The 16,132-nt window shown below is 54.8% G+C and overlaps 2 protein-coding genes across 3 annotated transcripts; one reads left to right on the forward strand and one right to left on the reverse strand.

Annotated features, from left to right (window-relative positions):
* The first annotated feature begins 145 nt into the window (after positions 1-145).
* On the forward strand, positions 146-6,390 carry HSP90AB1 (heat shock protein 90 alpha family class B member 1). 2 transcript variants are annotated; one of them, XM_057415321.1, is made up of 12 exons: positions 146-207; positions 294-440; positions 579-785; positions 1,068-1,227; positions 1,427-1,560; positions 2,050-2,361; positions 2,775-2,940; positions 3,124-3,314; positions 3,586-3,733; positions 4,008-4,276; positions 4,947-5,280; positions 5,799-6,390. In XM_057415321.1, exons 2-12 carry the CDS (start codon positions 294-296, stop codon positions 5,906-5,908), a joined length of 2,178 nt encoding a protein of 725 aa, XP_057271304.1. In that variant the 5' UTR covers positions 146-207; the 3' UTR covers positions 5,909-6,390. The 2 variants fall into 2 exon arrangements, 1 of the variants encoding a protein (XP_057271304.1); XR_008972906.1 differs by lacking the exon at positions 5,799-6,390 and adding an exon at positions 4,384-4,449 and having other exon boundaries at positions 202-440; positions 4,947-5,082.
* Positions 6,391-8,454: 2,064 nt separating this feature from the next.
* On the reverse strand, positions 8,455-12,810 carry SLC35B2 (solute carrier family 35 member B2). The gene is made up of 4 exons (XM_057415347.1): positions 12,567-12,810; positions 12,263-12,456; positions 11,864-12,024; positions 8,455-10,587 (listed from the first exon to the last, which is right to left on the reverse strand). Exons 1-4 carry the CDS (start codon positions 12,746-12,748, stop codon positions 9,649-9,651), a joined length of 1,476 nt encoding a protein of 491 aa, XP_057271330.1. The 5' UTR covers positions 12,749-12,810; the 3' UTR covers positions 8,455-9,648.
* Positions 12,811-16,132: the final 3,322 nt, after the last annotated feature.

The following is a 16,132-nucleotide window of genomic DNA, read 5'->3' on the forward strand; positions in this document are numbered from 1 at the left end:
AAGCGGCATGAAGCTGAAGACTGCGGCCCCCCTCCACCATGGCCGCCGCCGTTAAAACGGCAACGCTGATTGCCACTTACTGTGAGCTGCCAGAACCAGGGACGTTTTAAGGCGGAAGGAGACAGTGTGTGGTGAGTCTCGGCCGTGCCTAGAAAAGGCGGCCGGTGGAAGGCGCTTGTCTTTCGGCGGTCGGAGGCGCCTGACACGGTGGGGCGTGTGCGGTCTGTGGAGCAGGGCCGGGCCGGGCCTGGTAGGGTTCTCCTCGGTCCTAATGGGCTGTGCTTGCCTTGCAGATGCCTGAGCAAGTGCAGCGCGATGAGGAGGATGCGGAGACCTTCGCCTTCCAGGCGGAGATCGCCCAGCTCATGTCGCTCATCATCAACACCTTCTACTCCAACAAGGAGATCTTCCTGCGGGAGCTCATCTCCAACGCCTCTGACGTGAGCACGGACCCCTTCCTCGGCGCGGGGGGGAGGCTGATGTCCCGTGGGGGTGCCCAGGGAGAGGCGGGTGTCTGCAGCGGGAGGGAGGTGTGCGCTGAGGGGGAAGGCGGCGGTGAACATCACTCTCTCCCCTAGGCATTGGATAAGATCCGCTATGAGAGCCTGACTGACCCCTCAAAGCTAGACAGTGGTAAGGATCTCAAGATTGACATAGTGCCCAACCCCCGGGAGCGCACACTCACCTTGGTGGACACTGGCATTGGGATGACAAAAGCAGACCTCATCAATAACCTGGGCACCATTGCCAAATCTGGAACCAAAGCCTTCATGGAAGCCCTGCAGGTGGGTTGTCTTTAGCTGCATGAGGTTCCTAGGGCCTGGGCCACAGGCTTGCACTGGAATAAAACCATACCCATGCTGCCTTTTTGGCTGTGGTAGCTGTTGGTGTGCCCAGCTGTGCTTCCGCGCCTTCCTAGCAGCAAGGAAAAGCCGAGGGTAGGGCTGGCTGCCTGTTGGCACTCGCGTTTTTCTCTGCATGCTTGACCCAGTTCTTTGCTGCTGTGAATCATCTGTAGACATCTCTTGTTTCTTCACTGATCTGTCAATCTTTCTCTACTTTCACAGGCTGGTGCAGACATTTCCATGATCGGACAGTTTGGTGTGGGTTTCTATTCTGCCTATCTAGTGGCTGAGAAAGTGGTTGTCATTACCAAGCATAATGATGATGAGCAGTATGCTTGGGAGTCATCAGCTGGGGGCTCCTTCACTGTCCGAACTGACCACGGTATGTATTGTACAGGAAATCCACAAATATGTTTACCTGCTAGAAGCATTCCTTTTTTTGGTGCTTTCTAGAGCTATGCTGCAATGCCAGTCACACTTGTTAGGTATCAAGTAGTGTTTAGAATCAAGAAGCTGGTGCTGCTTGTACTCAGCCCTTTAACGCTATGCCCTGAAACACTGTTTCTCTCAATGCACTGTAGGTGAGCCCATTGGTCGGGGCACCAAAGTGATCCTGTATTTGAAGGAGGACCAGACAGAGTACTTGGAGGAGCGGCGTGTCAAAGAGGTGGTGAAGAAGCACTCTCAGTTCATTGGCTACCCCATCACACTCTATGTATGTAAGGGAAGGACTGTGGGGACCCATTGGGAAGCTTGGAAGCAGGGGTGGGTGGTTTTGCGAGCAACAGCCCAGAAAAGGGGAGAGTAACTTCTGTTCCCTTCCATAGCTTCAGGCTACTGGGTATTGAGCAGTGGTGCTTCCAGCTTCTGTGGCCAGAGATGATTTGAGGATGGGGCTTACTGGAAGGTGAAGGTGGTGGGTAGCCAGACACACTATGGGCCTTTGATCTGTGCAGCTGGAGGTCGTCTAAACCAGCTGAGGAGGCTTGGTGGTTTTGTGCCCCTTGTCTCATCTTCTCAGACACAGCTTTTGGTTGCGTGTGCTGTGGAGGGACTCTGAGGGCTGGCTTTAGGAGAAGCCCTGCTTTTAGATGTTGCATTTGTTGGGCCTTGGAGGATACTCACTTCTCTCACCTGGAGCAAAAGGTTTCCTGGTAACAGTTGCCAGGGGATAAACCTGACTCTTGCTTGTCCCTTTCTCCAGACTGAGAAGGAGCGTGAGAAAGAGATCAGTGATGATGAGGCAGAGGAGGAGAAAGATGAGAAGGAAGAGTCAGCATCCAAAGATGAGGAGAAACCCAAAATTGAGGATGTGGGCTCTGATGAGGAGGAAGAGGAAGGAGGTAAAGGCAAGAAGAAGACTACCAAGAAAATCAAAGAAAAATATATTGACCAGGAGGAGCTGAACAAGACCAAGCCTATTTGGACACGCAATCCTGATGACATCACCCAGGAGGAGTATGGCGAGTTCTATAAGAGCCTTACCAATGACTGGGAGGACCATCTGGCTGTCAAGGTGGGTGCCGGACCGCCCTGGCTTACAGGGTGAGGCAGAGGGCCCCTTTCCAGCCCATATGCAGAGCTACCACATGGTTGGGCCTCAGTTTGACTGAGGGCTCCAGGCCACTTGGTGCCTCAGCCTGCACTGCAACTCCGATTCAGGTGGAGGGGTTGGTAGTGCTAGCATAGAATTGGGATGGGAGCATGTTTGGCCCCAAAGAGACATAACTTCTCTGTGCAGGACTGCTGGATGGCAGAGATCCTTGGCATGTAGGAAGAAGTGAGGCTGAGGAGAACAAATGCGAGCTGCTTGGATGTGCCAGGCCTGCCAGCCCAAGTGCTGATGAGCAGTAGTTCAGCCTGGCCACAGTGGGCCCTGGGGCACAAGAGAAGCAAACTGGCAGCTTTTTTTCCTTCCTGTCTGTGCAGCACTTCTCTGTGGAAGGGCAGCTGGAGTTCAGGGCCCTGCTTTTCATCCCACGCCGTGCCCCTTTTGACCTCTTTGAGAACAAGAAAAAGAAGAATAACATTAAGCTGTACGTGAGGCGTGTCTTCATCATGGACAGCTGTGATGAGCTCATCCCTGAGTACCTAAGTAAGAGCCCCTTACCTCTGTCTCCCATTATGGAGCTAGGACTACCACAGCCTGTGGTACTGTTCCCAGTACAGAGTGGCACGGCTGGCACGGGCACACAGCAGTCAGTGTCTTAATGCTTTTCCTCCTGTGATGAAGCTCAGAGCTCTTAACCTGATGCCTGTTTTCATTTCCCCTACTCAGACTTTATCCGGGGTGTTGTGGACTCTGAGGACCTGCCTCTGAACATCTCCCGTGAGATGCTCCAGCAGAGCAAGATCCTCAAGGTGATCCGCAAAAACATTGTGAAAAAGTGTTTGGAGCTCTTCTCCGAGCTGGCAGAGGACAAGGAGAACTACAAGAAATTTTATGAGGCTTTTTCCAAGAATCTGAAGGTGAGTTGGCACCCTGCACCTGCAGGAGGGGGTGGCCCATGACCTGTCTCTCTTAAAGAGCAGCCTTGTCCCCATGCTATGTCTTCTCTGCATGGGTGTTGGGATAGTGGGTTTTGCAAGTGCCCCAGAGACTTTGTGGGCATCTGGTGGCTCTGGCTGCCCTAAGCCCAACACTCAAATGACTGGGGGTGGGAAGAGGTGGCTGTGCCTCAGGTGGCCAAGTGCATGCACTTCCCATGCTGGAGGCTTCATGCATCTCCTCTGCTCCCAGCTGGGCATCCATGAGGACTCAACCAACCGAAAGCGCCTTTCAGAGCTGCTGCGTTACCACACATCCCAGTCAGGTGATGAGATGACTTCGCTTTCAGAGTACGTGTCCCGTATGAAGGACAACCAGAAGAGTATCTACTACATCACAGGTGAGCCAGAGCTTGTCCTAGTGAGGTGGAGGCAGGTTACCTGCCAGCCAGCCTGTGACTTAGAGCAGGCTTTTCCAGGTAGGTGCTGATGCCCTCAGCAGACCTTCCTGGCTGAATCGCAGCCTGTTGCTGCGCGCTTGTGGAAGACCACCAGGCTTAGAGCCCTGGCTGCATCCAGTTTCATGCTAGGGGTTCTGAGTGACTGGTGCTGTTTGTCCTGCTGAAACCAGCTCATGTCTTGGTGACATCTCATTTCTACACCTCACAAACACAGGGGAGAGTAAGGAGCAAGTTGCCAACTCAGCCTTTGTGGAATGCGTGCGGAAGCGTAGCTTTGAAGTGGTGTACATGACGGAGCCCATTGATGAGTACTGCGTGCAGCAGCTCAAGGAGTTTGATGGCAAGACCGTGGTATCAGTCACCAAAGAGGGGCTGGAGCTGCCTGAGGATGAGGAGGAGAAAAAGAAGATGGAGGAGAGCAAGGCCAAGTTCGAGACCCTCTGCAAACTCATGAAGGAGATCCTAGACAAGAAGGTGGAGAAGGTGAGATGGGCAGGGTGCTCAGCTCTGGGCTGGAGGGAGCAGGGCTGGCTCTCCTCTGTGATACAGGCAAGGGCCCCAGCTCAACACATGCCTCTCATCTCCTGCAGAGGAGCCGCTAAAGGAGACTGGAGATCCCAGCATGCACCATCTTGCTCTAAGCAGCCAGGCTGCAGGTGAGGGGCACTGACCCAAAAACGTGCATTGATGGGAGAAGGTAAGTGTCAGAAATATCAGCGGGTGCTGAAGGTGCTGGCTGAGCTGTCCAAACCAATCTCTGCAGCAGTCATAGAATCATAGAATAGTTAGGGTTGGAAAGGACCTTAAGATCATGTAGTTCCAACCCCCTGCCATGGGCAGGGACACCTCACACTAAACCATGTCACCCCAAGGCTCTGTCCAACCTGGCGTTGAACACCACCAGGGATGGAGCATTCACAGCTTCCCTGGGCAACCCATTCCAGTGCCTCACCACCCTTAAAGAACTTCCTCCTTATATCCAATCTAAACTTCCCCTGTTTAAGTCCTGGAGCTGCTTGAAGGATCTGTACTTGCTTTGGAGTGTCCTCAGGTGACCCTGGGGCAAATACCTCTGTGGTATCCTGTGTCTTGTGGCTGGGCCCAGTCCAGGATGTATGGACCTTGCTCAGCTAACCCTTGGCTACATTGGCAGGTAACTGTCTCAAACCGGCTGGTCTCATCTCCCTGCTGCATCGTCACCAGCGCCTATGGTTGGACAGCCAACATGGAGCGCATCATGAAGGCTCAGGCACTGCGAGACAACTCTACCATGGGCTATATGATGGCCAAGAAGCACCTGGAGATCAACCCTGACCACCCAATTGTGGAAACCCTCCGCCAGAAGGCTGATGCTGACAAGAATGACAAAGCTGTCAAAGATCTGGTGGTGCTACTCTTTGAGACTGCTCTGCTTTCCTCTGGCTTCTCCCTGGAGGATCCACAAACCCACTCCAACCGCATCTACAGAATGATCAAACTGGGGCTTGGTAGGTGTCCATGCAGCTTCTCGGGGCTGGAGTAGGTCTTGAAAGCAACTAAGCTGGTCAGGCTAGCGTGTACTGTCTTGGGGCAGGGGAGGCCAGTAACCATGGTGCTGGTGTGCTGTGCAGAACTGGCTCCCTACAGAAGGTGGCTAGGGGCAAGTGGAAACGTGGAATTAAGGTACTTTGGGTGGGTCTCAGGGCTCCAAGTGGACTGTCCTGTCCTCCCCAGGGCAAGGAGCCACTGCCAAGCTGCTCAGATCACAAGTCAAGACTTTTTGCTACTTGAGTGGATGCCAGAAATCTGTTGTGGGAGATACGACCCTTTTGATAAAACAGCTTGTGCTTGTACCCAAGTTTTTCCTCCAAATTTGCTATTTAACTAAAAATGTAAATCAGGAGATGTGGCTTGGCATTAACTACTGGATGCTAATAGTCCTGTCCCTCAGACTGGGAGCAGAAAATGCCTTTGCGATCAGGTGTCACTTGGAGGTCTCATCCTTCCCTTTTCTCCCTTCTCCCAGGCATTGATGAAGATGAGGTGATTGCAGAGGTACCCAGTGCAGCTGCCCCTGATGAAATTCCCCCTCTGGAGGGAGATGAAGATACATCCCGCATGGAAGAGGTAGACTAAAGCAGGAGGAAGCCTCTTCCCTCACCTGCCAGGCCTCTGCCCCTTATCATGTCTGCTTAGGGGGGGCATCTGCTGCTACCAGCTGCCACTGACTCCTTGCTGGTGTCTGTTTTGGGTTTGCTTGTCTGGGGTTGTTTTTGGCAGGGTGCAGGAGGTCATCATTCACTGTTTCTCAGTAGTGAGTGATTCAGACAGCCTGAGGCATGTCTGTTCTGTGTCTTTCTGCTTGTGTAGGAACAGTTCCCATCAGCTGATGGGGAGTGGAGGTGAGGAGGCATCAGACTTCTCCTCTGTCCCCACCATGGGGTCTTCCATGTTCCCAGTAGGCATCAAACTTTGTTCTACTGGGGTGGGAGAACCCTTCCTCTGAGCTGCTGCTTCCCTGAACCCCAGGGTAGGATATTGTATTTCAGTTATGTTTTGTTTATTTTCCTGGGGCTTTTATGTTCTTCTGAAATTAAAGTATTGAAGAATGTGATTTACCTACCAGGGTCCCTTGTATTTCATGCTTACCTTACAGAGGAAAGGGTCTCAGCCTGTGCCTGAGGGTAATGGGCTATTGGTCTCTCCCCTTACCCTGTGACTGGTTTTCATACTGCTTTAGGTGATCTCTACCCTATCCTATGCCCGCCCAGGCACCAAGAAGGGGGTAGGAGAAACGCAAGGCCTGCTGTGGAGGCAGGGACATCTCCAGTGGGCAGCTCTCCAGCTGGACTGTTGCATACCCACAGCCTGGGAACAAACATGTTCCAAACTGCACATGGAGCTTCTGCCAGTGCCTGAGCCTGGATTGCTGCTGGCTGGTGTGATCCCTGGGGCAGGAGCTGTGGCAGGAGCCATCTGCTTGCTCTGCTATGGTGCAGGGCAGGGGGGAAGTGACAGCTCAGCACTGTACTCCAGCTGTGTCTCTTCAGTTCTTAGGCCAAAAGGCTTCATTCTCTGGACTCCTCCTTTCCTCCCACCTCTAGCCTGCTCTTTCTGGGCTTCTGCAGCCTGTGGCGGGGGGGAGGTTGGCAGTATCTGGCCACCAGTATCTGGGGTCTTTTGCCTGCATCCCCTGAGAAGCCTGGAGCATCTGATTAATCTACTGCTTGCACTGAACTCCCATGAGTGGGGTTTTGTCACCCTCAGCCACAGTGCCTGGGGTTTGTCAGGGAAGAGTGACACCAATCCAGTTCTCTGTCTGCCTGTCAGCCACCACAGGCACAAAATGGAGTGGGCTTTAGCCAGTGTCCATCTTCAGCAGGGAGGGAAGGAGGCAGCAGAGCCTGCTGGAGTCTCTCGCTGCACATCAAGGTGCTGTGCTGGCTGTATGGGCAGCTGTCAGGGTGCTGGGGCAGTGCTGGAGTTGAGCTGGCAAATGCCTCCAGCATGGGTTTATCGCCCTCAGGACAGGAGGGGGTAAAAGTGTTTAAAAGAGGTTTCTGCCTGGAGAGGAAGGTTTTGCCAAATATCAAATCAGTAAAATCATGCCCCATCCCTGGCAGTGTTCAAGGCCAGGCTGGACAGGGCTCTGATCAACCTGGTCTAGCAGATGTCCCTGTTTGTGGCAGGGAACAGGATGAGCTTTAAGGTGCCTTCCAACCCCAACCATTCTATGGAAGTCCAGTATTTTTAACTCTCTTTTGGGGTTTTGTTTCATACTGTTTTCAACTCTGCACTTACATTAGAGAGATCCCATTCCAACCTGGCACACAACGTTTTTATTTTTTTTTCTCCCCTCTTCTTTTGACTGAAGTAAAAATTCCATTTTCAGTCTGTCAGCAGGTAGTGGGGGCAGATGTTTGGGGTGGCATTTGCAGAGGCAGGATGAAGGGCTATGAGGCTGCACACACACTTTCAAGAGCTTAGAGGTAGGAAAGGAGTACAGGTGAAACCTCTGGTACCCCTGCTGGCACAGCACTGTGGTAAGCACCTCCTGGCCCTAGTCTCCTCCTCTTGTAGCCTTCACCTAGGTCTCCTCTTTCTCCAGTTGTTAGGCCAGGGCCTGTTTCTGACCCAAGATCTCACTGTGACTGGATTGCATAGGCCTACAGCAAAGGTTTTCCACCAGGTCTCCACATACACCAGCAGAGGCCTTCACTGGCTCTGGTGGGGAGCCTGTGGAGCTTGTCCTGGTGCAGATGCACCTTGTAAATGATAGGTTCTTCCAGGCCTTGCCCTAGAACTGGTGACGCAGGCCTCTGCACCACCCCTCTGTAGGTACACAGGCTGTAGCTACACCCTCTGGGGCTGCCCAAGCTGCACCATGAAGGAAATCCTGGAGCTGAACCAGAGCCAGGCTAAAAGCTCCTCCACCTCCCCACTGGCATAAGCAGTGGTCCAAACTTGGATATGCTCCCCAGTCATGTGTGCAAAGATCTCATGTCAGGCTTTGTAGGTTTAGGTCCAACCTGCCTGGGTAGAGGCACCTGTGTTTGGAAAGAAAAGACAGATCTGCTGTCCTGAGGAGACTATTGAGGAGGGACACATGAAGGGCTGGGAAGTCTCTCCCCTCCTTTGAGGTAGCTAGAAAAAAAATATAAAAAGAACATGTACCCCCAGGGCACTATATGCAGCATATTTTTAATTTAATAAAATAAAAAGAAAAAAGTTGCCTTTCAAAAGTACCAAAACCTGCTGGCTTTTCAGTCAGGTTGTGTTGAGGAGAAAAGGGTTAACCAGTGAAACCCAGGCTCCTGGGGAAGAGCAGCTTCCATTGCTCCCTCCCTTGCTGCCTGGGGAAGCAGGTGCCCAACTTGCTCATCCCCTGCTGCCTGTGGAGCAGGAGCAAGGCACCACAAGCAAGTTCTGCCCCACTGCTCAGCCCCCCCAGGCACAGTGGGGCTCTGGCCAGCCCCAAGAAAGCTGGGCCTGGTGCCTCCAGTTGGCAGGAAGAAGAGGGGCTGTTTGTGCTTCTCTGAATGGCAACTGCAAAGCCCAGAACCTGTGGCACTAAGGCACCCCAAGGTGATGCTGGGGCTTCTGGGCAGCGCAGCCTTTGGCCTGTGACAGCAGCGGATGTAACCAAAAAGCAAACTAGAACAACTCAGCAAGCCTGGAGAACCGTACTGGCCAGCCTGGGCTAAAGGGTGCGGAGAAAAGTGGCTCAAAGCAGGGGTAAGGAACTGAGAAAACCAACCACGGAGGTACCGGCCTGCACTGCAGAGTGCTCTCAGAGCAGAGCCCAGGCCTGGGGTAGGACAGGCTGGGAGTCCTTCCCTTAACTATGCTTGTCCTACCTGGAGCACCTCACCTGCTTTGGGACAGGCTCAGGCTGGGATTTGTCTCACATGGAGTTGTTTGAAAAAGAAAGCTAGTGTTCTGCTTGCCCTTTCCTCCAGTTGAACTCTGTAGCAGTGACAGAAATGGAGGAGCGTTAGCCAGAGGCAAGATGGTGCCAGGGAAAAGAGCTCCCTTATTCATCAGTGACTTTGGAGAAGCCACAAGACAGAGGTGGAGCAAGAGTACCAGCAGCCTCATGCTGGCTCTCCCCCAGGATGTGAGCCCCCAGGCCCATGCCTTGCCTGAAAGTCTTTGACCTATTAAGGCAAACGGAAAGGTTTGGAGCTGTGGCAGCCCACAGCATTCCCTGGGCTTGTTTCAGCCCCTTCCCCAGGAAAAGCAAGTGGAAATGTAAGTCACTGGTCCAGCCTATCCGTACCCCACCCTGCTCCTCAGTGGGTTCTCAGAAATCAAGCAAGTATCCCAAGGCAGAGGCAGGACAGCAGGCACGGCTTAAACACCATGACGCCAGCTCCTTAGACCTTTTGCACAGGGGTTTCGCCTGGCGGGAGCTTCTTACTGCGCTTCTTCATGCGGCTGCGGGCATAGACACGGAGGAAGAGGGCCATGAAGACAACAGCTACACCCAGCCCACCCACAACAGTGACAGTGTGCCCGTAGATGAGGCAGGAGAGGAGGATGGCAAAGGCCTGGCGTAGTGTCATGATGATGGTGAAGACAGCAGCCCCAAACTGGTTGATGGTGTAGAAGATGAAGAGCTGGCCGCAGGCAGAGCACACAGAGAGCAGCACGGCATGGGCCGTGAACTCCGAGTGCCGGGACATGAAGCGAACCGACTCCAGCAAGGCACCCTGCTCCAAGAGCGAGCCCACCGTGAAGAGGCAGGAGAAGACGTTCACACCAAACATCATCTGCACAGGAGACATCTTGTAGGCAAAGAGGGCATCCTGCCAGTTGGAGGTGAAGCTGTCAAAGATAATGTAGCCAGCCAGGAGGATTATGCCTGAGAAAGTGGTAACAGTGGACACGTGTCTGTTGGGAGCACTGGAGAGCAGGAACATGCTGACTCCCACAGAGATGAGTGCAGCAGTCAGGTACTCCCAGTACTCATAACTCTTGCGTGACACCAGTTTGCCCATCATCATCACTGGGATCACTTTGGAGGCCTTGGCCAGCACTTGGGTGGGGAAACTGATGTATTTGAGTGCCTCATACTGACACCAGCTGCTGAGGATGTTGGAGAGGGAGGCAAAGGAGTATTTGTACATGGGAGCCCCATGGCGCGGCTGCTTGGTCAGGGCACAGTACAGACCAGCCACCGTAAAGGCCAGGATGCGGTTCATGAACACAAGGAACTGGGAGTCCTTGAACTTCTCACCGGCTTCTGTTTCAGTGGCACCATAAGTTCTCGTCATCACACGCTCCTGCAGGACGCCCCATGTGAGGTAGGAGGCCTGCAAAGCAGGAGCAGCACAGGAACAGTCAGGACCCACAAAGGGCAGCTGCAAGCAGTTGCAGGAAGAACAGACCCCCGGAGATCCTTGCTTGCACCAGCGTTGCCTCACCCTCTGTGTGGCAATGTGACCCTGGGAGATGGGGCCACCTCCCACTCCACCCCTCTGAGGGAACCCAGTGTCCTGTCTGGTTACAACCAGGAACATCCTGCCCCACACAAAACCTGCTCAGTTTACAGCCTCTTCAAGGGGAGAGAAGCCCTCAAAACAAACATCCGGGTGTACTGTGAGCCGTTACACTGTAAGCTCCCTGTTGAACCAGACCAAGAATCAGGAATAGTTAGCAGTGCATTGCTGCAGGTTCGGTGCCAGCTCCCTGCGGCAGGTCCTGCCAGTTTTCCCAGTGGCCTCTGCATTGTTTTTTGTTTTACTTCCAGTTCCCTAGGCTCAGTTCTTCCACCCAAATCTAGTCTTAAACCCAGCAGACAAAACTGTTCTCGAGGGACTATGGCTGTTCTGGCTGCCACCTCTGCTATGCCTGGTGTGAAAGCACCAAGCCCCTCGCAAAAGTAACACAGAGTTCCTCTCATCACACATCCCCTCCAGAGAAACAGGCACAGAGAGATTGAAGGACTTGCTGGTGAGCTGCAAGTCTGAATGGATGGGGTAGTCTGCCAGCAGGTGGATGTCTTCTGCTGGCTGCATGGGGTTTTCTCTCATAATGCCCATGTTTCTATTTTTAGTCCTCAGAGACCCCAAAAGCTGCCCTTCCTAATGACACTCGGGCTGTAGCTGAGACTTAGGGAAACTCACATTAAAAATTCCTGTTTATCTGTAGCTGAATTCAGTAATTCTCCCCAGTATTTGAATCTAATCCATCAAGGTAGGATATACATCAGCCCCAGAAGATTACCCAGAGCTAAGAGGGAAATGAAGGCTAAAACTAACTGCTACTCTGACACGAGGGCTAGAACAAAAGCAGCCCTAACAATGTGCTGAATCACAGGATTTTCCCTATCCATGGCTGCAGAGGACTGCAATCAGATGGCCAGTAGTCACAGCCCAAATTACACCAGTTTAAACGGACCTCCACAGCCCTTAGAGGTGACACAGCACCTCTGGTGGACTACCCTGGTTGAGAGGCTGTCCCCCAGCCTCCAACCCTGCCCCAATCAAGGACAGCACTTGCATCCTTGCTTTTCAAAGAACTGATGGCCACAAACCCACTGCCCACGCCCTCCTCCCAGAGAGGCATGGCCACTCATGGGGCCCCTACCTGTAGACCAGCAGCGCAGAAGAGCAGCTTGAAGACCTGTCGCGCTGTAGAGGACTCTGTGGGCTCTGCTCGGGGTGGCAGGGAGCCATCCTCCTGGTGTACAGACTTCACCTCAGAGCCAAACACACACGATTTGATGACAGGGAAGCAAATGCCTCGGCCTGAACGGGGTAGGGAAACACAGAGACAAGTGTTAACCAGAGCCTTGGGCACCACAAGCTGCATCAGCTTGAGAGGTGAAGCCTCTCTCTTTACTGAGGCAGCTCTGGGATGCATCTCTGTTCAAGCCTGGTCTGACAAAGGAGGTTGGGGAAACAGCCTGTCAGCACTGAACAGTGTTGACCAAGGGGGTGCAGAGAACTCAGAGGCAGGATGTGGAAGGGAAGCTCCTGCCATTACCTGTCTCCAGGTAATTCCTTCTCTTGAAGTACTGGATGAGGAGGAATCCCGGCACCACAATACTCGCGTAGCCAGCAGCATTAACAAAGAAACGGAAGAGCCAGAAGTCACCCCATGAGTCCTGCAGGGCAGGGACGATCTCTTCACCAGTAGCCATCGTAGGGAGGGAAGCCAGTACAAGGGGAAGGCAAAATCTGTGCAGAGAAAGAGGCAGCTGATGGGCTGCTAGTACCTGGTCAGCTCAGCTCTGCATGCCCACACCTCCTGCTGCCCAGCCTGCTCCCCACCAGCACCCAAACACTACCCCAGCGACAGCAGTGATGAAGGCAGCACATGGAGTAGCAAATGCTCTCTGGAGTTGAAGAGCATATGCCACACATTTATAAGTGCTTCTGTTAAGGGTGTTTGCTCTGGGTTAGGAACACGTGGACTTGGAAACTTCAGTTTCCAGCACTGGAGAGATTGTTTGAACACTGTTGTAACCATCAGATTCTGACAACGCCCTTCCTCCAAATGCTGGAAGCACCTTGCACCTCGCCGTTTTAGGTTAAACTTTAGCACAGCTCCCAGCTGGAAAAAAAGTAAAGGTCATTGAATGGAAAAAGTGACTCCTACCTACAGCTCGTGTTTCAAGCCTGTGGCCAGAGCCGCCTTCCTCTGAGAGCAATCAGCTCAGAGCTTTCCCCTCCGGCTGTGCAGGTGAGTGGAGGAGAGCAGGGAGGGCTCAGGCTGTCAGCCTCCCCCACCACCCCATGCAGCCCTGGCAGAGATCGTGCCAAGGTATTCCCCACAGCCCAGAGGAAACTACCAGGGTCACCCACGCAGCAGGACACAGCCAGAGAGCAAGGCTGGGAAGAAGCTTTCCTGCCAGCTGCCTGGTTGGGATTTTACCAGGACTATCTGATAAGGCATGGCTGATATTATTCAGCTACAGCCCTAGCAAGTGACCTAGCCAGCTTTAAAACAGCTTTAAAACTCCCTGAAGGAGTTCCTCCCTCTGCTGTACCCTCCCTCACAGAGACAAACCTGTGATATTCAGGGGCCACACAAAGAACAAGAACACCAAGTACACAACAGAATGAGCAAGCAGGCAAGAAGTTCCTACACCCAAGGCCACATGTGCATCCCCCCACCTTGCAAAGCAATCGGCTGCTTCCTGCATCAGGGTGTGAGGTTTCCTTGGTCCATGCTCCATCCCTGCCCCAATTTTCTCAGTAGAGAAAGCCTCCAGATCACCTTGAGGGCCAGGTGAGGGTGCTGTGGAGCTGGCTACATAAACACACACCAGAAGACACTGAGCTCCTGTGACAGAAAAGGGCCAGAGATGTTAATCCCCTCTCCCCCGAAAACAAGCAAGTCAAGAATTTAGGCCCAGTTTAGGGGTGTACCTGGCCCCAGTACAATAGTGTTGTGACATATGCTAGCCCCCACATGAAACTCACAGACGAAGAAACTCAGAACTTTAAAGGCAAGAAAGTCCCACATCATTTCATGTACAAGTCCTCCCCATAAACCCCCCGTCACCTTAGGAAAGGCCTCAGGGGCTTTTCTTATCCTCAGTTGCTGTGGCCAGGCTCCCAGAGCCCAACAACCTGACCTAAGCTGAGGCTCGTGTTTCACCCTGAAATCTCCCTTCTCTGACTTAAGGACCCAGAAATTCCCAGCCTGTGGAGAAGTACAAACAGCTGTGGGTGGGTTTTTGTGCCTGCTTCCAATCCCTCCCCCTGCTCTCCCCCGCAGAAAAGGCAGATTGACACCTCCACCCATCATCTCTCCTGCTGCAGGGGCATCACTGCAGAATGCAACAACAGGGTTGGGTGCAGACACCTGGGGCTGAGGCTGCCCACATGCTGCTGGGTTTGCCTGTATTAAGTAACGCTGGTTGATGGCAGCAGCCCTCTTATTGTGCAGAGGGTGCAGAAACGCCGTTTGCTTTTGCAGAAGTCAGACATAATGACAGGATCGGTTGCTACCATGTGCCACGACTCCCTTCAACCTGACAGGGACTGAAAGCCAGCCAGCTTTGCTCAGCACGACTGCGCCTGCTGTTACCCCGCCGGCCCCCTCAGCGTGGCCATGGGAGGAGAACCAGCTCTGCTCTCCCACAGCGACAGTGAGGCTATGAGGGACAATGGCTCTCTCTATGCCTGCGCTAGCAATTCCCAGGCCCCGAGAGATGACTCAGTGCAGCAGGGCTGCCCTCCCCACCGAGGCTGGGAAGGAACAGGGACGCCAGTGTTACAGGTAGAAAGCGGGGGGAGTGGGCCGCGCACGGCAAGCAGGCGGCACTCTGAGGCATGAAAGGAGCCTCAGTCTGCAGCCAGGGAGCCGAGACAACAGACTCGGGTACTGTTCCCCTCGGCACAGGAGGGGCAGTGCTCGAACGCACCGCTTCGGCGCCGGCCTGGGCCACAGCCCTCTGCCTGCGGTGCAGTCTGGGTCCCGGGCCAGAGGTCTGAATGCACTCCCTGCCTGCAGCCCCGCTCCTCAGGAGCTCAACTCCAGCGCCTCGAAGGGCTCAGTCCAAACGCAAGCCTAGAGCGTGGAAGCCCACGGCCCCCACTCACAGCGCCGGGCAGCAGGGGTACCCTGCCGCGGCTGCCGGGCTGCCGATCCCCGCCGGCAGCTCCCAGGGGCTCCCCAGCTGCGGGCCGGGCCCCGGGAGTGCCCGGCAAGGAAGAGGCGTACGGGATTCCGGCCCCGTGAGCCCGTGCAGAGACAACCTCTGGGCGCGGGACGAGCGGAGCCCCGGGGACACCTCCCGGCTCGGCGGCCACGTCCTCAGCGAACGGGCCGGCAGCCCTCTCCCACCCTTGCCCCCTTGCCGAGCGGGGCACTGCTGCCACCCGCCGCCCGCCCCGCCCTAAGCGCCCACCCCAGCCTCGCTACCCACCTTGCGCCCGGCCCCGGCCCCGGCCCCGGCCCCGGCCCCGGCCCCGCTCCCGGCCGGCTCCCCTGGGCTCCGCTCCCGGCGACGGCGGCAGCGGTGGCGGAACACCCGCCCTGTGGGTACGCAGAGTCGGCTCACAGCGCCCCCTGCCGCTCCGGAGGAGCGCCGCCGTGCCGCGGCAGAGTCCGGCCGCGCTGGGTCTTGCCGGCAGGAGCGGCCCGTGAACAGCGGAGCAGGGGGAGTAGAGGCCAGAGGGGCCCGGGAGGCCCCGGCTTCAGGCCGGCCATCAGAACGGTGAGAGCCGAGAGCCGGCCCCAGCCCTGCCCCGGGCACACACCGCTGCCTCCTGCAGCGCCCGGGGAGGCTGCAGGGCCGGCTGCCGCCCTCAGGCGGACACCAGTAACGTTTTATAAGACATCTTCAAAAAAACCCCACCCTCATTTTGCTTGAAAACAATGACAAAACCAGTGCAGATCGCTGGCTTCTGCCCTTTCCCTCCCCTTCCCACCAGCTGCAACCCCAGCCCCACCATGCCACTGCCCAGCAGTACCCATCGCTCCCAGGAGTGCCCCACATTCCCTGTGAAGGTGGCACCAGGGTTGCCCCATGGGGCACCAGCTCCTGGTAGGCACTGGCTGAGGCCCAGGAGCAGAACATGGCTCATTGGCAGAAGGGCTGAGAGGCAGAGTCAAAAGAAACAGAGCAATCCAGCCCAGGGTTGCTGAGGAGACTGGGCCAGATACAGCGAGGTCTGCAGGGAGCCTGTGCTGCCTCCCTGACAGCATTCCCTTACTATTTGTCTTTGCAAGAAGGGAGGAAGGCAACAACAGCACAGTTTACTGCAGAGCATCTTGTGCGATTGCGCCACCCAGGATTTGCCCCAACCAATAGCCCCTGCTCCCAGGCATCAAGTGGGGAATTCTGCTGGCTGAGGTAGGGTCAGAAACACTCAGTGTCTTCATTCCCCCAGCACTTTTGGC

Source organism: Pezoporus wallicus, unplaced genomic scaffold (genome assembly GCF_028554395.1).
Source record: "Pezoporus wallicus isolate ANWC-B61680 ecotype Strahan unplaced genomic scaffold, APGP_CSIRO_Pwel_v1 contig_5352, whole genome shotgun sequence".
In the NCBI taxonomy this organism is placed as follows: Eukaryota; Metazoa; Chordata; class Aves; order Psittaciformes; family Psittacidae; genus Pezoporus; species Pezoporus wallicus.